Here is a 26,362-nt window from a genome sequence, read left to right on the forward strand (position 1 = left end):
CTCCACAGGCATGGGCAAAGATACACAATAAAATACCAAATACCCAACAAATAAATGTATTAACATAATCAAGATATTAAATATACTCAGATTCAAGGAACTCTTCATCAGTATGCATATACAATGAATCAGCAAACAATCCAAATGGATGATCTGACTGCACTAATGGTGTGTTTCATCATCACAGTACAGTTGCATATTTTAGTCATAGGTGTGTGCACGACCAAAACAAATCAGGTAGCGACTTCAAAAATCTATAGAAGAGATCAATTATTATAACTCCATTCACTCAATGGAGAGCAAAAATAAATAAATGAATTAATAAAAAAAGGGTAACTGAAGTGTGGCTCTTGTGTTTCACTGTGTTGCTATGTGTGACTTTAACAAGTCCAGGCAAATTATAGTCGGCACCAAGCACCGTGACGTCCAATCTGCAGCAGAGCCTCACGTGTAGTATACACATACATACAGTAAATACATGGCATTGGAGTATTTTGATACAAAATGTGGAGGCATTTTCATCATCTCAATAAAATATGTATTTATACATTAAAGTGCATTTTCTCATAATGTTACAAAAAGTGGTTTATCAGGGAAGCATGTACAGTAATAACTGCATATCTGCTGTAATTAGCGATTAGATGGCTCTTGGCTGGTACACCTCACTCACTATAATATACTATCACAGTAGACACACATGGGTTTGACAAGTCAAACTGTTTGCATTGAGAAAGTTGTCTTAATGTATACATTTCAATGGGGTTTTAGTGTTGAGTTCAATATTGACTTAGTCCCTCCAACATAATGTAAGCCTTAAACACATACTGTATATCCAGCAAATGTAATAAATCAAAGAAAACGTGGTTGGAACGTGTGATTTTATATGGATGCATGAAACTGTACTGGCGTGACAAGAGGTTCAGGCTAAGATATTTTGAAAAAAAAAAAAAAAAAAAAGGGATCAGACTTGTTTGAACAGTATTCAAAAGGTCTTCAGATTGAACTCAACTATAAATCTAATACTGGAAAGTGAAAAAGGTTGCTTGAGCTGAAGTTGAGCAAATAATAGCCAGAATGGAGAATCCTTTAACAGTTACAGCGGATACTGAATGAAGGGATACATACTGTTCCGAGTCACTGGGGCAGTACCTGTCCTAATAGCAAACATAATCTCAGAGGAGTCAAACCAGGGCTCTGGAGGGTTTTCTGAATATTAAACATTATTCATATGAGCATGAATTTTTTTTCGCTACTTTTTTACAGAATTTGCTGACCTGACAGACTTGTCTGAGCCATGAGGTTTAGTCTGATGACACTGGCAGCTTCTCACCCTCTTTGCTGTATTTTTGCCCATGTCCTGTTTCGGTGTGTGTGTGTGTGTGTCTATGGGTGCATTCACACCAGCCCTTCTTAATCGAATCCTAGTTCGTTCGCTCAGAAAGTCTGGTCGGTCTGTTTGTGGTGTGAATGCGCAACTGAACCCTGATGCGCACCAAAGAAGAAAAAAAACGTCTCGGTTCACAAGAGCCAAACCAAATGCAGGAAGCGGACTACAAAAACGCAGGAAGCGGACTACAAAAATGCAGGAAACGGACTACAAAAATGCAGGAAGCGGACTACAACGCACAACCAAAACATACACGCGTGAAGAACAATAGCCGGCAGAAATGGCTGATCCCATTGCAGCGTATAGTATGTATAGTAGATGCAGCGGAATATCCATTATTCCAAAGGTTCGGTTCGATTTCAAGTGCAGTGTGTGTGTGTGTGTGAAAGCAAACTCGCACCGGCTGAAGGTTGCAACCCCCACTTGAACCGAGTCCCCAATCGTATCAAGTCTGGCGGACTATCGGGTGTGAAAACTACCTAAGTCTGTACGGGCGTAGCTTCCATTTCTCCTCCTGCTGCTCGTTCACTTTCACAGCTGGCTTCAATCAGCCCTTTAAGACTCAGGAGTATATAAACCCGGATTATCAATCACTCCTTGTTCAGTCCTTCACGTGGTCCTGACACCTTTGCCTACTCTATAGTGTCATTATAGTCTGATAGTCTTCAAAGTCTAACCCGTGTTTTTTCCAATGTTTTCTGTGAAATTCTGTGAAGCCTTCAGCCTGTTTCTTTCTGCCAGCCCCATCCTTTCCTCCACTGACCTGTACACCTACGCTCCCATTCTTCCATTCAAGTTCATTAAACTTTTACTTTGTGAACTTAGAAACTTCCTCTGAACTTTTGTGTCATAACTTCTTTACAACATGTAGCCCACAATGGCATGGGGGTTATGGCTAGATGTATATTACAGGCTGTGTATTTAAAAAAAAAGAAAGAAAAAAAGTAGGATATTGGAGCTGCAATGCTGAACTTCTGGTGAGTTTTATTTGTCGTTACTTCACTCCCATTGTTTTTTGGTGGCTCTGTGTGTCTATCTGTTTGTTTGTTTGTGCTTCCACACTTGCACTTGCCAATATGACCAACAGTGGCCGCCAGAGGCTTGTTTCGTGAATAGGGTGAAGTCTGCAAACTCTTATTGCCTTGTTGTATCTGTTATTATTCTGCCTTCTGTTTGTGAACAGATGTAACATAATTTGTTCTCTGCTTCTGACAACTGAATAAAAGGCTCTATCAAACAATAGCGAATGCTTGACAATATTAAATGTTTATATTTAAAAGAACCTAAAGATGATACTGTTATGAAAAAGGCCTGTCCTCGCCCGAGCATACGAAGCGAGCTATGCCACTGATTTTTATCGGTGTTGTTATAAATGTGCGGTCATTCAACCCATCCTTTCTCCGATCACTGTCCTTGATGCGTCAGCATCCATTCAGGGTCGCCTACGTCTTCCTTTATCCTTCTGTAACATGTGCTCAAACATCTGTTTTTAGCAGCCACCACTTCCTCGCCGCTGCCGAGCAGAGAGATCGGAGAGTAATCTCGGCATCATCTGCTTATTCAGAGCGTAGTCGCAGATGAAAAGATTAATGCTTAGCAACACTGTTGGAGATCAGCACTGTCAGACAGATATGAGGATCTACACCTGACATCTTGCACCAGCACTGGTGTGTTAAATGTTTTGTGTAACTACATGAGGATGAGTTAGTACAGGGGTGCCTCACACGGTTGACTTGTGATTTGATTCACATGCAGCTTGAGAAAAAAAAAACCCAGTGCGCTGTTAACAAGGGCACTCAAAAATTGAGGCTGTCATATCCTGATGTCAAAACCCTTTTACACATTTTTCTCTCTGTAATTATAGCAGTCTGCTCCGCGCTCAGTCCCTCTTTGGAGCCTCCTGTGAGTAAATGTGCGAGAAGTATGTGGGTTTATTCTCGGTAATCTTTTAATGACATGCACTAACGATGCGTTGAGGCTCAGGAACAGCATAGCCCATGACACACACACACACACACACACAAATCTGTGTTGTGTTACATTAAAGCTGCCTTTCTCTAAAACGCTTTTCTGATTCAGCTAATCTCCTCGGAGGCTGCAGCCGCTGAGTCGGTTTGAGTGTGTGTTTGTGTGTTTGTGTGTGTTTGTCATGTTGGGAGGTTTAGTTTTATGTATTTTGCGGCAGATTACAGAATACATGCCCTTAAATGTGATTGTGTAAAGTATTCCGTTGGACTCGAAGTGACCTGGTTTAAATTGGATCATGACTCAAAATATTATTGCACATCATGAATACGACGCTCACACATTACCGCTACATGAAGTAGACTGAACCCAGGTGTCACAGTGGTAATGTTTATGGAGCAAAGCATAACAACTAAATTTTGCTTTGTCCCTCTATTTTCCACAGCGTAAAGTTGAGAGAAATGTACAGATCCACAGAACAGTGTGTTGTGTACTTTTTTTATTCCTTTGTAACTAATCCTCTCAAAACACAAACAGCAACAGAAAAGGCAAACTCATCTTCTGTCTCCGCACATATTTGTGAAGAATGAGGCTGTGCGTCTTACATGCAAACATTTTTACAGTAATGCCTCTATTTGATGCATTTTTAACAATGAAACTGTCTTCTGATTAACAGTTACTCATGTGTAATGCATTCCAATACTCCAGCATTGTGTGCCTGCGTCTGTGCACTGTAGCGAGAAAAGACGTGCATAGCCTCAAACCCTGCTTTTCCAAATTTCCTTTTTTTCCGACTTTCTCCATATGAACTTGCGTGCGTCTTCTTCTCCATCACTTTTCAACAGAAGGATCCTGTCGCTCATTAACAACATCAATCCCTAACAACAATCCCATGTTTGGATTCTGTCTCTCAGCATACTCTACTGAACGCTATACGCAAAGCTACGTCAACCCTGCCTTATGATTATACTCAACATGACAGCACTCTCCTCTCCTGTGTTGTGACGGAGTAGAATTTCTCATCCGCTTGTCAAACTTTGAAGCCTAACATGGATGAAAATATGCACAGAATAAGTAATATATGCATAATCTGATTATAGAGTAGATATATCGTACATAAGGTCTAGTAGGCATTGTCATGTTCCTTTGATCATTTTATGGTGATGTATGGTTTTCATTATCAGTGACAGCCGTGGAACAGTCGTAGTTTATGCATCAGGTTTCTGTGCACCACTGTTTGGTGCAGTTGAAGTAGATTTGAGGAAAATTGTTCTGACAGGGAAGCATATTAATATGATGTAATTCCCTGTTTTAAAGATGGAGGAAACTCTCCTTGTCGGTATACTGATATGCATCAGATTATGGAGGATGATACTGATGAGCTATATATATATATAAAAAAAAGCATTCATTGGTGATGCTAGCACATCACTGAACTAACCAGGAACTGTTAAAGGTGTTTTTATTTTTTAGTTTGAAAAGACAATTCTCATGTACAGGTGATTGCACTGCCCAACTTCCTTTAAAGGGGCGCTCACTGGGAGGTCAAAATGCGCTAAAACATGTGAGGGTGCTGGCAAGGGCAACAGTATCCGAAAACCGGAAGACTGCAAAAAGTTTTATTCTTGGCTCCACAGTGCAGCTACAAAGTGAGTGCTACACAAGCTTCCAGCCTCAGAGGATTTATCTGTCCAGTGGCTACATGTTATATATGATGGAAATGTGCCTGCTAGAGCCTGCAAATGATCACTTTTTTAAGGTGGACCTAATGAGATACTACTAAACAGAGCTTTCTGAACAGGGCTGTTTTGGCAGGGTGTTTGAACTGCTGTGGTGCTTCATCCTTATGGTATTTTTGACCAAAGCATGTCACAGACATGTTCATTAGGACACCAGGGAACTAGGTTAACTTGGAGAAATAGGGTATAATATGACTCCTTTAACTTGTGCATGTGAACAGACTAAAAAATGCACTCAGTGGCCAACTTCACCCTGTAAATTTCCTTGCATATTTCCTCGCTATTTAATCTATGCAATATCACTGGCATTATTAATTTCCAAAGATCTTTATTTGTTGAGTTTAAATGCACAGTAGCACGTTGGCTTTGCTTTTTAAAGGTCCCATATTATGCAAAATCAACTTTTTAAAATAGACCTTTTTTTAAGGTGGACTTTTAAGGTGGACTTAAAGAGATTCTACTAAACAGAGCGTTCTGAACAGGGCTGTTTTGGCAGGGTGATTGAACTGCTGTGGTGCTTCATCCTTATGGTATTTTTGACCAAAGCATGTCACAGACATGTTCATTAGGACACCAGGGAACTAGGTTAACTTGGGGAAATAGGGTATAAATGGCCCCTTTAACAGATGGTTAAACAAAATGCTTTCTAACATTTAAATGCATTTGAGACAAGTAAATGAATGAATACCCAATAGGACTGATTTGTTGTTGCTGTTAATATCAAACATAACTTATCTGTGTAATGTAAACACTATCACTGAGGCAACGATGATTCGCTGAAACCGCTGATTTTTTTCTGTAACACTCGTCAAACGATGTTTTGTATGTGTTGCATTTCTCCGACATAAACCTTTCAGAACACAACAGAATAACAAATAAAAGTGGTATGAGGTTACCATGGAAACAAAGGCACCGTGACATACACAATCTCAGTCATAAAGTTTGGGGGGAACAAAAATGGCAAATTGTAAAGGAGCAGATCAACAGTTGTTTGTTATGACAGAGAATCAGTGCACTTGGGACATTAGAGCAGCAGCAACAACATTGTGAATCCTTAAAGAAGACACGTATTTCACTGTGTGTATTTGAAGCAGAGGGAAGCAGTTGGGATGTACAAATCAAGAGCCAGGTCGTACTTACTGTGTTTTGGGTCCACGGAGAGTCACATTTCTGCATGTGTGTACAAGCCCATGGTTTTGTTCAAAGCAAAATTCTGTTGTTATTGTCTTCTTTATTGTCTCTTTTGACCAAAACAAGAGCATGCCACCAACAAAACTGGAAAGTGTTGTGCTACGGTGTGCATGCTAAGTTGGCACTGGAGGTGTGCATGGATTTGCCCAGGTGGAAAACCAAAATTTTGTCACAGACTTCTGTGACCACACACAGACGGGGGACAGTATCACATGGTAATAAAATAACCATGGCAACATCATGCTTGATCCATCATGCTTATGAAATGCAACATCCCATGCTACTTACGTGGTGGCTTAGTGGTATAGCGAGTCAACTTTAAACCAGAAGGTTGAGAGGTTGATTTGTCCCTGGGCAAGACACTTAGTCCCACGTTGCTCCTGACGGCTGTGCTGGCAGTGTGTGAATGGGTATGAAAGATGTCCATCCATCTTCTACCACTTTATCCTCCACATGAGAGTCGCGGGGGGTGCTGGTGCCAATCCCAGCTGACAATGGGGCTAAAGGCGGGGTACACCCTGGACATCGTGATGGAGACAAACAACTATCCCTTCTCACACTCACACTCACACCTGCGGTCAGTTTAGAGTGTCCAATTTGCCTAATCCCCAGATCTGCATGTTTTTGGACTATGGGAGGAAACTGTATCATTGTGCAAAAAACAACTGCACATTGATGAGCTGATTGAAAGTGTGAGTGAATAGGTGAAAATGGCTGAAAAATTATAGTCTACAGCAGCTAAGAGTTGTCTTCCAGACTAGAAAAACACCATATAAATACGGACCATTCACACTGAGAGAGCATTTAACTGAGGTCTGCTGCAAACGTATTACCTATCACAGGAACGCACAAAACTATAATGGAAACTGCCAGTGTTATGAAAAGTCCTGTCCACCTACTGAGGACAGTAAAAACTATGCTCTGCTGGCTGATGGTGAACAGCTAGAAATGTGCCATTCGCTACATTGGATCAGTGTTTGTCGGTGACAAAGAGATTGTTTATAGGACACAGAAAAAAAGAGTGAGAGCTCTACAACGGGGCAAAACTCTTAAGTTCGACGTCTTTAATGTTGTTACGAGAAGTGTTTCCAACAAATGCGACTATGGCAGCCTGCCACAGTCAAAGGGAATTAGTGGGAAACATTGGGTAATAAGCAATAACCTTGTGAGGAATCACAGTAGTTTAGACTGATTAGTGTCACATGAAGGAGGAACTGCTGGCAGCTTTCGTTATATGGTGAGAGGACAGTGAAAACTCTTTTGGCGCTTTTCCACTATACAGGCTCAGCACGGCACGGCTCTACTTCTTTGCTTTTCCATTCGCGATAGTGCTTGATACGTGGTACTTTTTTTAGTACCTGCTGTGGTGAGGTGAGCCTAAAACTGCCGTCGACAGATTGACGGCCACTGATTCGTCAGAGAGCGTTGTCACAGGAAGAGCCGTCAGCATGAAGTCCAACACAGGACTCAAACCGAACAATGCTCAACTGTAGATCAGTTAAAAAGAGCTGCATCACAACCTCTTCCACCGTATATTAAATTCAGTGACTGTGTCAGACGGAGTCATGCAGGAAATAATGAACTAATCTTTTTAATTAACTGATTCTAATGATTCTGTACAACAAGAACACCTGCTTTGCCCGTCACTAGTTTGTGTGTTTGGGTGTATAAAATGGCATTTCCATGGAGCCGTGGTAAGACATCTGGGCTCACGTTGAGGCGGTACTATGATAACAATGGAAAAGGACAAAAAACGCGTATAGTCGCGCCGTGCCGTGCTACAACTGTATAGTGGAAAAGCACCAAAACAACAATTGCAGTTTGGCCTAAAGACATTGGCATGTTGTGATGGTCTCAGTTAATCAAAGCTTTACTGATGAAACTAGTATGTATGTTTCTAAATATGAAGTTTTTGGGGTTTTTTTCACCCTTTTTATTCAGGATTCTACAACCATGATCGACAGCGATAGACAGATGCTTCTTCCAATCATGTGCCAAGTATTTCTCGATGGCGCCTGCCCTTCTCCAAAAGTGCCGTCCAAGCTGAATGTGAGTAACAACTCATCAGGTTTAACAAAATGTGACAGCTGATTTACAATCACTTTGGAAAAACTCACCTGTTGATGTAAAAATCCCCAGTTTGAAGCCACAGCCTCCTTCAGTCAATTTTGTTTACTAGCCCAGTTCAAATGTCTCTTTCCTTCCACATATTGAAACCAGCCAAATGTTTGCATGTTTCTTTTGTAATACTACCAGAACTACACAGACGCCATTAAATGCTATCTGAACTCCAACCAGCCAATTAATGACATGTCAGACGTGACAGATAATGCTCGTTTAAGAAATGCCATATTTGGATAGTTCTCTGTCATTGACAAAGCTGTTTATCTGAAGCATGAAATAAAGACGTTTAGGTCTCAAAATATGGAAAGGAAGAGAAATAAATGATCTGTTGTTTACATTACCTTTTCTGCACATTGCAGCAGCAGTATAACGAATCATTAACTAAAATAATAGCCTCATAAAACAAAAGGGCTCTTTTTTTTTTAGAAAAGCACAGCCATGAGAGCGCCCCCTGATGGCATTGTGTCCCTTTACACACAGATATTGACCCGATGCATCAATGCTGTGGTCGATGTGCGACCTCTGTGAATATTACACACCACGCGAGGCCCAATGAAATCAAACAGACATCGTCAGTTAATGAATTAATGCATTTTTAATCAGTTAAATTCTTAATGGCAATTAACCAACTAATGGTTTATCATTAACATCCATAGTACATAGCACATGGTATTCTGAGCGTCTTGGAATCAAATGCAGAGATGTATGTTTTCTTTTGAAAGGTTTTATTCATTTCATATAATACTGACACGTGTACTCAATAGCGGTTAACAGGCGTTTAAAAACACAGATATTAAAACCATTAGAGCGTCAATGTATTTTTAGCCCCGTTGATTCCATGAACCATTTTTTACACGTTTACATGTTTCAATATACCATAACATCTACTTGGTATTAGTCTAACCTCAACCTGGATTTTTTTTCCTTGGTTAAAAAAACAGAACAAAAGAAAACAGATGACAGACAAACTGTCTCCCCATTTAAAAAAAAAAAAAAAAAGGTAAAATATCAGTATGGAGGTGAAATCAGAGAAAATAAAAGGTTCAGTTTCAGGTCTGAGAAACAATTTGACAGCAGCAAGAGTGTCACATGTGGCACAGTAAAATGTATTTATGTCATCCAGACAAATAAATGAGGCAGCCATTCTGGATCCTGTCCCTTTTTTTGTCACCAGGTTTGTAGTACAGGATATTTGTCAAAAATCCACATCCACTTTATTCCCAGTATGCATATGGAACACAACTAAGCCATAGAAGAGAGATGAGGACTACAGAGTATTGTAAAGAAAGTTTTTTTTTTTTAAATCATCTTATCCAGTGTTGTCAAGGTCATAGTTCACTTTGTTGAAGTTCGTAGTAGCAGTGAAGGATTGTGGGTGATGCAGACCTCTGCATTGAAAGACCAAGGACGCTCAATGCTGTTGGCAGGCAGTAAAAGAGTCCTCTCTCTGCAGCCTCCATTTCTTGGATATCCTCAGAAAAATGAAACAAAACTGGTTCCTCACTGAAGTCGTCGTGTGCGTTTCCTTACCACTAACAGGTCCATTGTGCTGTGTCAGTATCTCCACCACCATTCCCCCCCGTTCTTCTCTTCTAAGAGGGGGAGGACTATCGGGTCACCTGAAACAGTGAGAGAAGTAGGTCACTGAAAATAGTCCACAAAAAGTGAGGATGCAGCCTGAAACGTAAAAGGTCACAGAGCAGCACCAGCGCTGGTTGTACATGTCAACCTTTTGGTTTTAAATAATGCACTGTGGTGCTGCATAGCCCCGTGTATGGATAATAATCGGAAGTGATTCGTGCTGGTGGAGCACCGATAGCACGGCTTGCGCAGACTTGTCTCATCTGGTCAGAGACTAAACAAGACACAGCTTGAATGGTGGAAGTCATCCCACACTGTCTCACCCTCCGCGAGTGGCCTGCTGCCATGCAATTTCCTCTGTTTGTCGAGACACTCCAATCACATTGTCTCTTTATCTCATCTAGCTCCCTTTCCATTTTCTTTATGAACGCACTCACTTTTGGTTTGTATCAAACTATTACGAGACTTTTTCTACCAGCCAACAACCAAACAGACTCAAATTGCTGCATAACTGCCAGTGCTTTGGCATGCAATAGACCAGACTCTTCAAGACAGTTTCTCTGTATGCTTTTCTCTTATTGTGTTTCCCACTGATTTCCCCTCTTGGCCCCCAAAACATGCCGTCCTGCCTGTATTTCCTCTTCAGGGACTTCGGGTCTTTTGTCCAACCCAGGTGCCAGCTAACACGGTGTGAAGGCCAGGCGTCACCGAGGAAGCTCAGAGGAGTGTTTCCTCTAAGCTGGCAGCTGAGACAGCTCTACTGTATCTACTCTCAGAGGCTCCAGGCCACCCTTCCTGGGCCCGTTCCCATTGCCTTCAGGCATCTACTCCTGTGCCTGATCAAAGAGCCTGCAGGCGTTTATTGTCATGCCAGTTCACTATGCATGCACGCTGCTGCTTCTCTGTGCCAGCTATGCTTAAAGGTGCAAAGTCGAAAGTTCTTCTCGGTGTTCATCAGCTTGCCGATTTAAAAATGCCTGTAAGTGGTGGTTTTGTGCCAATTAGTTAGTGGATTTAGGTATTTAGATCTCACTTTGCAAAAGCACATAATCGGTGCTTGAGTGTCTTCTCTATGGGCCCCACCGGTGCCTGTTTTCTCTTGCTTATTCCACAAGTTTTTACATAAAGCCCTAATGGCTACTCTGATGGCCACAAGGCAGATGTCCTCTTCACTCAAACATTACACACATAATCTTTATGACTCATTTACTCGCACCAGAGAAAACGATATTGAGTCATTAATTAAATGGTTGGATCCTAGTTTGTGTTTTAAGATTGCTAATCTGCAAACGACAACAAACAACACATTTTCAAGGAGCTCAATGTAAAGCACTTCTCTACAGTGATGTGCGTAGCCGTAATGCTGTGCTCACGGCGGCTGCGAGCAAGATTCCTGGGCTCCAGTCAAAACAATGACAGAGGAGCAGTATTTTACTCACGGACAAGATGCACAGCAATGAGGTGACCAAAGCTAGTTTTCACCCAGCTTTGGTCACTTTGCCTTTTCCGCCTGATGGAATGTGCTTGATAAAAGTTTCTTTCGCTTGTTATGTATTTGTGGCATTTTGTTGGAGTCTGTGTTGTGGTGGAAGCCAGTTGTTTGTTGATATTAAAGCTCCCATAGAACGGAAGTACCAATTAACACTGTTTTTTTGGTTGTGTATCTGCGCCATTACCTCGTTTATGAAGCCCTGAAGGTTCGAAACAAACAGTTCAGCCACTGCTGAGAAAGCTGAGTTGTATTGTAATCTCGGGCTCAGCGAGATCACTGAAAAAAAAAACCCTCTGGTTACGTAAACAAAGGTTCTCCTGAATAGCGGCTCCTCCTGCTCCGGGCACTAGTCCGGGCACATCCGGTTGCGTACATTGAACCGTAGAAGAAGAAGAACGTCCGTTGTGGAGGTGTTTCACAAGCAACAGTGTCTTCTGACTCGGTGTCTGACTCTTGACAAAGCTATTTTTAAACATTGTTAAAACAATGTTTTGATAATGAGGAGCAGTGCCTCCACCGTTCCAGAGGGGGGAGCTGCGCTTCTGAAAGCTGATGTGCTATTTACGTCACTTCCAGGTATTGGCCAATCACAAGACAGCTGGGAAACCTCTTGCTGGCTGGCCAATCATAACACAGTCTTTCTAGATTTCGGTCTGAAACAGCATGGCTGAGAAGATCTTTAGTGAGGAGAGATTTCTATCGGCTCATTTACAACAACTAGGAGGTTTTTGACCATAAAAACAAGTTAATGTATGTAACTAGACCTCCATAACTCACATATGTGCGATAGGACCACTCTATGTGAGCTCTAACAGACTACACGAACAATAGCTAACTCACGACAGAAGCCACTGATGTTGACCTGAGGCACGCGGGAGAAAATCCAACCCAAATACATGTCATACAAGTCAGTCTACAGGCCACTGTTGGCAATATTTTCATTCATTTTCATTCATAAAAAAATATGCATGAATAATCTTCAATATACAGGTTTTGTAGTGTTTGTGTTTTTTCTATCAAGGGGAAAAGGCTTTCCAGAATATCTTGCCTTGAGAGGTTTATGGTACTCGCTGACTGCCACGTCTGTTTAGTGTTGACGGGAGCTCGCCATACACGATGTAAATTATACATGCGCTACTGACACGTCTTGTCATTTGTTTGTTAATATGACTATACAACTGCACGGGTTGCTACGTGCACGAGCGGAACACGCGTTCGCACACACAGACACACACACACACATACTTGCTTTGCAGTCTATGACAGCTCAGTGGCTTGGCAGCCCAGCCGTGTCTGTCTGCTCATCCATATGATATTATTTGGCATTGATCGAGCTGTCTTCTATCCCTTCCCTCTCTCCTCCCTCTGCACCTCCTCCTCTCCTCCTTCGCTTTGCTCCCAGCCAAGAATAGAGAGGACAGCGAGTGCCAAACTCTCTTTGTGTTTTTGCCTGCTCTGTGTACTCACGCATAACAATAAGCCTCACATCAGCTGACCTGCTTCAGTATTTTTGTTTCAAAGCATTAGTCTTGTATCAACACTGCCATCAGCCTCTCCTCTTCACCTTCTGCTTGTTAGTTGTTTTCCATCGTATCCGTCCCCACCTGCCTCTTTCTTGGTATTTGATGTTTTCCATATACGTGTCTGTGTGTGTGTGTTCGTCTCTCTCTCTCTCTCTCTCTCTCTCTCTCTCTCTCTCTCTCTCTCTCTCTCTCTCTCTCTCTCTCTCTCTCTCTCTCTCATCCTCTTTCTCTCTCAGCTCATCGTCAATTTCAATTTACGACCGGGTCCTAATGGGACTATAACAGAACGTTCGATGATATCGATCTGGATGCCTGTGCATCTTGACCTCAGCGTACCACATCAGAGGAGAAGAAAAATCATCACTCTTTTCATCATCAGGCAAACACATCAGCAAACACGTCCACATTTTGCACATACACACACACACACACACACACACACACAACAGACACACACAGATCATTGATCAAAGCCCTGAATGCAAGAGACAGCAAATATTTGTGCTCTTTCAAGCTACGAGTCAATGATAAAGTGATGCCCGGCTTTATCAGCGACCATCTAAGTGTTTGCTTTGATGTTGTCCCGGGGAACTTTTAAAATGCACATTAAGGGGTTGATAAAAACAAAATGCTTGATATCTGAAGCAGCATCATGATTCAGAAACTGTTACATCATCACCGTGTATGTCACATCCTATTTCTGCGCATTACGAACACTCAATCAGTCAATTTCTGCTTGTCTCACTTGTCTTTTGTTTCTCTGTAATTGTAAGTGCAATAACTTGAGGAAGTTTGTTCACACTCATAAGGGGCTTAACCCAATTTGAGTTGAGGAGATTGGCACGGAAGAGTGTAACTAGAGGGGGCGAGATCTATTTTGCTAGGTGAGGGGTGAGTAGAGAAAAAACTAGGTAAGGAATACTTTATCAGCCTCTCTGTGTGATTTCAGAGAAAGAAATAGTGGAGAAGAGAGAACGTGTGTCCTAAGCTTTTCTTATCCCTCTCTTCTAACCAGGAGAAAGCACTCACCATCCTCTAACCACGCCTTCAATTAATTATTTAGCCAGAAAACAAAGGTCTGCACCCAGCCATGAATAATGGAAGGTGAGAAGGCAGAGAGAAGGATGGAGGTTTTGAAACAGAAGCGTACAGTGACAGGAGTTGAGTCTCGCACAGATATTCCCGTCCGATGACAGACAGTTCAGAGTCTGCTCAGGTCAAACCGCTGAAGGAAAACCAACAAGTGTTGATGTGGACTGAGCAAAAAGATACATAGCGTACATCCACACAAAGACACAGAGATGCAGAAAAACTCAGGACACGCACAAACTGCACATAGTGTATTATGGAGTAATCGAAGCATAAACACTATCCAAGGACAATTTCCACTGAAGTGTTTCCAGTGTGGAGAGTTGTTTTTGCATCGAGTCAGATGGCGTGCCAGTCAAACGCAGGGAAGCAGGGCAAGTGGGAGTGAAGGCAAGGGCGACGTTCTCGCTCTCTCTCCGTCTGTGTGTGTGCGTTTGCGCTTGTTCCCGTTCCCGTCTTTTGTTTGTTCTCCTGACAATGTTTGATATTAGATCCAAGATGGGGCGGGAATACAAAGTAAAGAGAGGAATTGTGGAGCTGAGGCTATGACAGAGAGAGGGGAGAAGATGAGGCGCTGGAAGATGTAACGCCGCGGAGGTGGAAGTGGGTTATCCGGCGGTTTCTGATTGTGTGCGTGTTCACATTTACAAGGAGGGTTAGGAAGGGTTTGTGCAAGAAAGGGGGGAAATAAGAAAAAAAACAAACACAGACGGATAATGAGCACACCAACCTTTGTGGTCTTGACTTTGTTGCCTGTGCTGCAGCTCCATCCTGTGAGATCTGGGAGAACCTTGCACTCCTCACCTTCCATACATGGCTGCATCTGACACCACCACTTCTGAGCTACAATGGAGGCTGAAGGAGGGGAGAGAGATAGACAGAGTGAGGACAGCATATGTTTACTGAAGACATGACATGATATTTGTAGGCATATTTTTATTTTATTTTTTTCAATCGGCACTTCCTTGGGTTTAAATGTGTGACTATTACAGCAATAAAGACAAATGTTAAGCTATATAAGGAGAGTATTTTGGCTCCAAAATATTTACTGTATGTCTGAGTTTTATAGACACTGCAGTCGTGAATTCAGTTAGCGCATAAAGAATCATTAATTTTTCAGTTCAACAACAACAACAACAAAAAAAAGGAACTACAGAACTGGAGGGAAGATTTGCTTGAGACAGCTGGGATATGTTGTGATCTTACAGGGTTTAGAGTATGTTTGTGTGAAGCTCATCAGATCAGATAAAAAAAAAAATGAATTGCCTTAAGCAAACATCACCGAGAGATTAAATATCATCAAAAGAAAAATAACAATAAAGAACACCCACCACAGTGAATGGAAAAAAATATATGGATATGAAAAATGCTCTCAAGAATATATACAGTGTGTGTGTGTGTGTGTGTGTGTTAATGCCACCTGGTAATTGTTTATCCATCGCTTTGAAATATTATATCAGTTATTTCCATAGACTGGGTTATTCTCCAAAGATCTTGAAGAAGCCGTGAAAATAGTCAGAAACGTTATGTGTGTGCCTATTTGCTCCCGTCACAATTTCTATCTTGAAAGAAAAGAAAGAAAATCTGGCAAAAGCAACGCTATCGATCAATGCTTCTCAAATATTTTATCCCAAGCACCACCTTATATTGAAATATTGAGCTCTCGAAGTAACACCATTATCACCAAACGTTGGAATACAGTGGTGAAAATAGGCTGAGAAAAAAGTCAGCTGCATGCAGGAGGCAGATTTATTGCCCAATAAGATGATTTGTTCTCTCATTATCCTCATCTTCGTCACATATACTTGTATATTTATTTGTATAGTGAGATTAGATTAAGATGGAGCGAGAGATAAGGGAACTTTAATTATTATTATTGTTATTTGTTTCGTTTTCTATACGCACTCTGCTCAGCTCTACTCCGATCACATACCCTGGTCTATACAGTTATTTATAACTGTATTATTATATACAAGTATTTATGATTTTCCTCCAAGTACCACCAGAGGCAGCTTGTGTAAGTACCATAGTTTTGGAACCATGGCTCTGGATAAAATACTTCTACTTATTACAGATTTGTTATTGACCTCCTCGTACTCCTGTTGACAATATTATAATCGATAAACTCAATGTGTGGTTAATCTTAGACAACCCTTGGCAAATACAGTGTTCCACCGGGCGCATAACAGCAGCGGCGCGGCGCCTTGGGAGCCAGCGCTATTCACGGAAGATCACGTGATAATCTCGAACGGACGCGAGATCCCGCGATAGACTGTGTGTATAAAGGAAACAACAACAACAACACAGCTTCTTTCGTTCTCCGAGGTGGAAGAACTGTCGATCTGGTTTCTCCACTTAACAATCAGTCTCTCGCCGTACATTATGACTCTCCGATTAATTGACTGTTGACCTGGCAGCACCGGTCACGACGTTATGTTGATGGTAAGTTGTGATAAGGCTGTATGACCTGCGTATTGTGTGTAACGGCAAAAATAGAACTGCTACCTATGGGCACGGCGAGCCGCTTCTGGGACGCTGCAGTGGAAATGCTCTCATTGATTAGAATGGAAGCTATTTGCAACGGCTGTAACGCGTCCAGTGGAAATCAGCCTGTATATTTGTTGTATTTGTAATGCTAAATAAACATCTATTGAGTCAATAGATGTACTTACTAATTTGTCCTTTGATTTATCTGTAATGTAGTTTTCTTTCCATCGTCCACAAACATGCAGAGGTTCATCGAACACTCTAAAATACCAATAGCTGTGAACGTGTGAGTGAATGCTTGTTCAAGTCTGTGCGTTGACCCTGTGACCTGTGACCCCCCCCCTGTTTTGATAAAAACCAATGCAAACACGTTCTCACTTAGAACAGTGCTGCATACACGGCAGTCTGTGATTTCACCAAGTGCCACTGATCATAGCTGCGGGGGGTTGAATAACAGAATAACACAGATTTCTTTATTTTTTTGGACACAGGAACAGGATCCCGGGGGATTTTCTGGCTACATGGGTACATTTTGTAAGAACTACTGCAAAATCAAAGCTTGTTTATGTGGAAAAGAAATCAGTAAACATCTGGTTCTACTGAATCATCCTTTTTATTCAATGTCAACAAAGCAGCTCCACAAAGATAAGTCTGTCTGCAGATTATATTTGGTCAAGTTGTTTGTTTTGACTGAAATACTAAACAACAGCTGAGCATTTCCTCGTGGGGTATTTGACTTATTCTGCCTCGAAATTAAAAAGCTGTTATACTTTTATGACTGGAGTTATTCAGCTATTGCTCTCACTGTTCATAGCAAGTTTGGCTTTCTGTTTCCTCTATCTTCACACTTTATTTGGGTCAGAATAGGCCAGAGTATGCATTTCATTACTTTATAAAAATTGCTTGTGGGTGCAATAAAATGTTATGCCATTCATCATTTTTGTAATTCCCCCTGAATTCATCACAAAAATATATAATGGACAGAAGCTGCGTTTATAATTCATCAGGCTCCTGAAGTTACCAGCAGGAAACAGGGTTGGACACAAACACAGCGGCAGACGGAGTGCGGATTCAGTTTGTCTGATTTTGTTTCATGCATTTCTAATCAGTGGCTACAAGGACATCTACAGTATGTCGGCTCCAAGCGCACAGAAGTGCTGCCGCTGGAGTATTGATACCCATGTCTGCACTGTTATTCATAAGTTTTATATAAACCTTCAGTACAGAGGAGGAGTGGTGGAGGGAGCATATCAGCCGTGCACAGAACCTAGTTATATCGCTGCAGTTATTGCATCTGTCGGAATGTGATGTGATCTCACTTTATGAGTCAGCTCGTAGTTAAACAACTGCTCTTTTTTTTATTTATCCTTTATTTACCCAGGTATTTACCACTGAGATTACTTTTCTTAGTGACCCAAGACAGCATTAAAACTGCACTCACAGATATGTAAGCATGAATAAGGGTGTTTTTCTCTCACTGCAGACAATGAGACAAATATCAAATTATCCATGATCCATTGCAAAAAATATGGAATGATACATTTTTTGCGCAATACAATACACTTGTGTGAATTAAATCTGAAACCAATGAGGACTGGATATTTATACGTCACAGACAACCCCCAAGAAAATGTATATATATTTACTGCTAATACCAGACACAGGCAGTGAGAGACGAGTTCACTTGAGCTGTGTTTACACCACGTTACGTACAGTGCCAAGAAAAAAAGATGCTTGATGTCCTCCACTGTCGCCCTTCGATGACTGTGTTGCGTTCTCCTACTTCTTTGTAGAATTTATTGGCACCGTGCAGGTCTGACATCACGTTATTTACTCTCTGTAGCTATGTAAATAACTACATAATTTACATATCCGTATGGAAGCCAGATCACGGAAAACCGTTCCAAACTGCATTGTACGGCTTGGTGGAAATTAGTCTCAAGCCGTGCAAATCATACCTTGCCAATAAAATGAAATACACAAAGAATAACGCAACATTGTTCCACCAATGCTACCATTATTCCTTTTAAGGTCCCATATTATGCAAAATCAACTTTTTAATCATTTTAATACATATATTTGGGACTCTGGAGGCCCTACCAGTCGCCTAAGTGTGGAAAAAAGCTGACTCACTCATGTTTTTGTGGTCCTCCTCAGTCCAAGTACAGAAGATAAAAACACGCGATGTTGACTTCCGTGCTCATTTGGACGTCACAATGCAATAAATTCCCCGAACTGTTGTCTCACGGAACTCCGCTTTGTACGTAAAAAACACGTGAAAGTGCTGGTGAGGGCAACGGCATCTGAAAACCGTAAGTCCGTGAAAAGTTCTATTCTTGGCTGCACAGTGCAGCACAGAGTCCTACACACACTTCCAGCCTCAGAGGATTTAGCTATCCAGTGGATACATGTTATATATGACGGCATTGTGCCTGCTAGAGCCTGCAAATGATCACTTTTCCAAATGCTGTTAGCTCCCAGTAGCCTCTGTGGCTGATGTCATTTCCTGTCCCAGGGCTGTGTGATTGAACTGCTGTGGTGCTTCATTCTTATTTTATTTTGTCCAAAGCATGTCACAGACATGTTCATTATGTTCACACCAGGAGACTAGTTTAACTTGGAGAAATAGGATATAATATGGGACCTTTTTAAAATTAAACACAAATAGCCAAATACATGGCATAAAAAATGTCCTTGTCCCATTCCTTTCCTCTTGTAGCCAGGAAGTGACTATTCTCTGTCGACCAATCGGTGGACTGCAGGTGGCAGGTCACTGTACTCAGTACCCCGACAGAAAGGTGCCAAAATGTGAGATTAGTTATTTACAACTTAGCCGGTCTCTTCTCATAAATCTTGTATTTGCAGTGACTGTGTGGTCTCATGTCCCTGTGAGTAAAGAGTAGGATGAGTTGGGGTGAGTTGGTCGCAGCAGTGGTTACCAACTCGATCATTAACTCATCCTGTCCCATTGTTGCCCGCTGTACGTATTTTTACCCAGCACATGTGGCCTATATACAGTCGTATGGAGGTGAGCGGTATCATCATATATTAAGATACCGCTAATGATTTACGACGCTGCTGCTGCTGCTGCTGCTGCACATTCTGCCTGAACCAACACTTCTATAATTATTCACAGGAAATAATGGATTATCATGAAAACACTGAGCACCATAAAAGGCACTTAAAAACACAAGGTGTGGCTCAAACAGGAAGTCAAGCATAAGACGCCAGTCACACACGTACCATCCACGCAGGAGGGCATGGCCCGAGTGGTGCCGGCAACCTGTCCAGGGAAGCAGGAACATTTGACAGTCTGAGATCTCTCTTCAATCTTGTTCTTGTTGCAGCAGCGATGGGCGGCGATCACCTCACATGTCCCTGCCTTCACGTGCACTGTGAAGAAGAGAGACAGGCTTATATATACCAGGCAAGCTGAATTGTTTTGACTTTTTTTCTAATAAAACTTGGAATGCGATGTCAGATAGTCATGTTGTGACTTCTACATCACTGTCCTCAGAGACAGGTATGGTGTCGTGCTTACAAAGTACCGAAGCAATCAGGCTTCTGTTAGTAGGACTGTGTGTGGTGTCACTCAAGGATACACTGATGCAGGTTTTGGTGAGAGGAATGTCAAAAAAAAAAAAACACACACAACAATTGTTCCTAGTGTGTAACTTTGTAGCAAACTTTTTTATGTTATTACTCTGCCTATGTTTGATCTACGTGAAAAGAAATTCCATCCATCCATTATCTACCACTTTATCCTCCACCGGAGGGTCGCGGGGGGTGCTGTGCCTATCTCAGCTGACATAGGGCGATAGGCGGTGTACACCCTGGACAGTTCGCCAGTCCATCGCAGGGTCACACTTAAAGACAAACAACCATCCACTCTCACTCCTGTGGTCAATTTGTGTCCAATAATTGGACACAAATTGACCATTAGATTAGGGGATTAGGCAAATTATTTGCCTAATCCCCAAATCTGCATGTTTTTACACTGTGTAAGGAAAGCGGAGAACTCTTGCTAGAAAGGCAACAGTTGAATGACGCATCTTTCATCTGAAAACAAAGCGCGATGCTTTTATTGCTGCCGAATGACTGGGATTTAAAGCAGTGGAATTCACTCGTGAAACTCTTTTAAGACGCTTTCTATGTGTTTTCAGTCGTACTCCAACGTGTTGGCAGTTTTGCTTGTCTGTCTTGACATAAATCGAATGGCTTTTCTGCGTGCAGCGTGGCACTGTCACCACAGACACAGAAACAAAACATTGCTCAGCTGAGAAGCGGAGAGAGAGAGTCGTGCGGCGCTTAATCGCCACTGACAATGGTTTGAATATAACAGACATTTGTTAATATTAAACTGTTTTAATTGAAAGCGTGACAGTCACCTGATTAAAATACGGTGATCTGACTGTACTGTATACAATTAGGATTGGTTGCAATAATAATGAGAGATGGATACGGGAGGGGGCGATTTCGCTTCTTCTATAGCTGACAAGTTGTGTGTACTTATATACACACACACACACACACACACACACACACAGGCTTCAAGCAAACAGCCATGTGGTTAATTAACAAGTCCACCCCGAGCACAGACGTCCCTCGAGTGAGCTAAGAGAGAGGGAACAAAGAAATTGCTCTACTTTTGAAGATTTGTGATGTCAACACACGGCCCCTTCCACGCGAGTCTTTCATCAAAAACATGAAAATGTCAAGGACAAACAATAAGCCCTTGTCGGGATCTGTGTGTGTATGTGTGTGTGTCTTTGTGTGTATTTGTTACCTCTTTAAGACCACATCTGTCAACAACACCAAGCTTCTCAAGACCAGGGGACAAAAACCTGGTCCTAATGAGACGGAATGTAAGTTTAGGGCTAAGATTTGAGTTGTGGTTAGGTTAAGGTTGAGGTTGTTAATGACATTTAGAGTGTCCAATTAACCTCCGCATGTACCTGTAGAAAACCTGAACATAGAAACTCTATGCACGAACCTCATTCGGACTAGGTCGCGAACCCAGGTCTTTTTGCTGCAAGGCAACAGTGCTTGCCACTCCTCCGCCATGTGACCCGACGATGTCCGTGTATAGAATATAATGTTCAATTGTGGATGCGTTCAGATATGCCTGACTTTGTGTGCTGTTTATGTCAGTGCACTGTATAGCTTTGGTTTGTGAAAAGCAATTGTTGTGTTTTGTTGGCTTTTCACACAGTTATTGAAAGTTCCTTCCATTTCCATTACAAAAGAGAACGCCCACAATATAACAAAAGGGTGCACACTGCGTGGCAATGAAAACCAAAGCAGCAAACGATGAGTCTGCTCCGACTGAACCAGATTTAAATGTTGAGGAACTCAAAGAGCTAGCATGAATATGTTCAAAAGACTAACAGAGATGTGGAAAAAGTTCTTAAGTTGCTGTACTTTAGAAAATGAGAAAGCAATAAATCAGTGACTCAGTGGCCAAAAAACCCAGTCAATTAATATCTCAGAGAAAAGTGCAGTGTAGTCTCTCGCCATGTTTCCACATCCTCTGAAGTGATCTGTCTTCATATCACACACGTCCATTTCAACGCCAAACAAATTTGGCATGGACATTTGTGGCCACCAGAGAACTTTTGGATGAAAAACTTACACTGATTAAGCACAACTCATAGTGTGGCAATTGTTTGTGTGGTCAACAGATTGTCTCTTAAACTCCTTTTACAGACACACGCTAGTTACCTGTTTCGTTGTTGTAGCTGGTGTGAATTAACCTGTGGAAGAAATCTGTAATTTGAGGACATTGTTGAGAATTTTATTATTAGCTGCAAAAAAAAAAAGCTAAGATTTTCTGGGACCAGCCTCAACCAGGTCAACGGTGAACAAATACACCGGACTGTAATTATTGGCTGGAATGCTGCGAGATTACTTGTGGACATTAATAGTCTCCAGAGAAAACACCTTTGTGACTGCAATGGCCCTCTGATCTTTTCCTTGTTGACACACCCAGTTGATATGATGCCTCACAGCTATGTGACCTTTACTTAGGTGTGTGTGTGTGTGTGTGTGTTTGTGTGCCACACCATTGCACTGCTATAGAAAACAAATTAAAGGTGAGCTTGCCTCAATTTTCTTCCTATTTTCCATCATCTCTGGAAGATAAACATGATTTTTTTCTCTCCCTTTTTTCTGATGATGAACAGTCCCACATTGACTCATCACACCACATCATTATTATTATTATAACTTTATTATTATTGTGGGAGTTGTATAATTTGATTAAGAATCCTTTTAGAAAAAACGTCATCTGTGAAATAGAATAATATCTATTACCTTCTAGCATCTGTCCTTGTGAACATCAAATCAACATGAATTGTGTTTGGTTGATTATCAGAAAACATTGACCATTATCATATTCCAGAGGTCAATGAATATGTTTCTGTACACTGTAAATTATTTAACATTATATAAACATTTTATGGGACATAATGGTGAGGAGGAACTCTTTTAATTGCTGAGTTTCTTTTTCCTGAATGTGTTTTTAAGTTCATCCAGCATGTTCACGTTTAGGTTAAAACTGTGTTTTTACTCATTATTGCAGGTGTTTTAGATAAAGATAACGTCTATTTGAATCTAGTATCTTTAGTATTATCTGCAGTCCTTTTAAATGTATTAGACCCACTGTCATAAAAGCAAGAAATCTTTTAGAAACTTATTTAAAACTAAAAATGTCATAGTTATTTCTTTGGCAAATAACAAACTCAATTCACCTTTTAATACCCAAATTTGAACCGGGTCAGAATTTCTTAATCAAGAAATAATAATGCGCTTTTCCATGTATTCTGTTTTTTTTGCTAAACAGTAAATTTACAATAATAACTAGAAAAGCACTCGGAGAGCGCAGACCTCCGCCAAGGCAGCTCAGCCCCCTGCAAAATAGTGCTAAAAATAGTGATAGTGTCTATGGATCACGCCCAAAATGTAATCACTTGTTCCTGGTCCCATTGTGGATATTTCCTGGAAATTTCATCCAAATCCGTCCACAGACAAACTCTGGCGAAAACATATACCTCCTGGTGGAGGTCAATTATATATTAGTGTTAAAAATATGATTTTAGTTAAAGAGCTTCTACAATACTGATGTATGAACCATTACAACAACTGTGGCATTGGGTGGTGGACTAATACATTTGTTAAGCGCTGTTATATCTTTGATATAGTAAAGATAGTATCGGCAATGTGTGGTCAAATAAAACTGCCTGAAAAAAGGATATGTAGCTTTAAAGTTGCGAAAATGAGTGAGTGTGTTGTATGCGTATGAAGTGATGCACTGAAAAACGATAACAGTGAATTCTCTCTTTATAAAACTTCTGCAGTGGGTCAAAAATCATGCTGTGGCCTTTGGAGCTTTACACTTTATTTATTCACAACAACAGGTTGCCTCTCGCCTGCTCTCCCTCTTCTTTGCACCAGCGTAATTGACTTGCTTTCTTTAAATATTGGTTGTTGTGGCAACATGTTTGGCAGACACTCGGCTCAGGGAAAATCAACAGACAGAGTGGAAAATACCAACCCCCACTGACACACACACACACACACCCTGGCCCATATTTAGGCTCAGCACCTGCAGTCGTAATTGACTCAGCATTACTAACAGCGTCAGTGCAGTAAGCTGAGCAAGAGCAGACGGATAATGAGGAGGCAGGGGTGAGATTTTTTTACTGGAGGAATGTAAGAGTTCATTAAGGCTTGATTACACGTATTAATGTTGATCAGTGGCAGCGCATTCTTCCTCGGAATGCACCACACGGTAAGATAAACACGAGCCGGAGCCACGCGACACTCACGCTCGACTGATTGTCTCGGCGTTGCTTGATATTGCGGAGAAAGTATCGACAGCAGGGCCGCCTTGCTTCATTTTTTTTTTTTTTTTACGCGCGCACTAATTTGCAGTGGGATTGTCGCCTATTAAAGCTTGTTCCTTGAGAAGTTAATTTGACAACTTTAAAACCACTGCTGCCGCTGCAGCTGTCAGACAGTAAGTGCTGGTAGTAATGTTTCAAAAAATCAGCCGCTCAGACGGCAGAATTTATGTGAAACTGAGGCCCCGTAGAACAAAATTGTCTGATTATCATAGTTGGTGCGATTCATTTTTTATTCTTTTTTTTAATCTAAAATTCAGACTGTGGCTCTCATTGTGCCTGAGGTTTGGCTGTGGTTCAGACTTACTCTGCGATCGATCTGATTTATTGATCTTTATTCATCTTAATTATCTTAAATAATATAAGAACTACATGGCTGCACTCACTCTCTCTGGATCCACACTATGAAACCCTCATGTAGATGGCCTCCCGCTCAATATTAACTTTAATTTGCTCTTCTTCAAAACAATTGTGTTTGAAGTGGCTAGAAAGTGGATATTGCACATTATTTTTTAAAGCATTCTGGAGAGTCTTTCTCTCAGTGACAGAATGTAGGGCATGATGGAAACAGCTGTAATTCACCAGAGGTCCATCACTTTGTGTTTGTCTACGGCCGTTGCTTATCTTTAGAAATCAGGGCAGCAGATATGATGTGATTATTTTTATTTCTTATCGGCCAATTTCCTTTTTTTTTTTTTTGTCCTCCATCTGATAAATGTGCAAGTTTGGTGTAAAGGTTTTGTGATTAAAAAAAAAAAAAAAAAACATTTGTCTCTCTACAGTCTGTCTACAATCTGCATTTTGTGTACCCACAGCAGTGCAGTCATATATTTTAAATACAGAAATATTACGCACATTAAATAAAATCGACAGTTTATGAGTTTTACTGACTGAGCTGCATTTATCAAGTGTAATAAGTTGTAACTTTCCAATTAATTAAAGGGACAATATGTAGTATTTATGGGTTTATATAACCCAAAATCCACTTTTTTATACATATTATGTGCTCCTGCATTGTCTAGTCGCTGTATAATAGTTTTTGTTTCATTTTCGTAGTGTTTCAAAAAGTCATGTAAAATAACGTGGTCGCGGGCCGCGGTCGCATTGCCACTGTTAGCAGCGAGACGCCATGTTTCTACCGGAGCCTGTAAGGACAAACGTGAGAGAACAAATCAAGCGTCGCTTTACTTGTAGCAGAAGTCCCGCCTCCTCTCTCTACGCTTCGTCTGCTACAGCCGCGGTAGCTCGCCCTCTCCCTCACCTCACGAACCTGATCTGCTGACACGGAGAAAGACGACGAGGACGACATTTGACCAGCTGAGGATACCGTAGCGCTCAGGGAAGGGAGGGGGTGAGCAGAGCAGCAGTTCTTTGTTGCAAATTTCAGCCTCTCCTCTAGATGGCACTATAAACTACTTACTTCACCTTTAAGTAAGAATCTGCCAGTTCAGATTATCAAGAAATGGCAAATGTCGGCCCCGACCAATTAAGCCTGGTAACCTATGCTACGCAGCTAACCTGCTCTTCAGCGGGTTCACTTGGGAGATCACAAAAAGCTTAAAACTTTCATTTTATAAAACAGGGTTTCACCATCTGAATAATACAAATAAAATACTGAAGAGTATCTAGAAACCCCTGCACAATACCATCTCAGTCTTACATTTATATTTGTAAATCCTAGACTCCTGCAAGTGCTTTTTTAAGGAGTTAATTCACAGCTAAACTGCGTCTTCAAATGCTGCCGTCAACAGCCTTTAGCGTCAGACATTTACTTACCACACTACATATAATGCAAAGTAACATAACGTCTCAAACTTACTGCCGATCGTACTGCACAGAAACCATAAATCACAGTGTAATTAAACGTTCACACGCTACGATGC

General features: G+C 41.3%; 1 protein-coding gene across 1 annotated transcript in view; it reads right to left on the reverse strand.

The window, feature by feature from the left end:
• Positions 1–26,362, reverse strand: part of LOC310932211 (chemokine-like protein TAFA-2) — a gene marked incomplete at both ends in the record, with an annotated part of 152,091 nt that overhangs the window by 100,361 nt on the left and 25,368 nt on the right. Inside the window, 2 exons of the mRNA XM_083895503.1 lie at positions 14,822–14,946; positions 19,822–19,971. Coding sequence (XP_083751629.1) covers positions 14,822–14,946; positions 19,822–19,971 — 275 coding nt within the window. The remainder of the gene's footprint in view (positions 1–14,821; positions 14,947–19,821; positions 19,972–26,362) is intronic.

Source organism: Microchirus variegatus (assembly GCF_963457635.1).
Source record: "Microchirus variegatus genome assembly, chromosome: 9".
Classification (NCBI taxonomy): Eukaryota; Metazoa; Chordata; class Actinopteri; order Pleuronectiformes; family Soleidae; genus Microchirus; species Microchirus variegatus.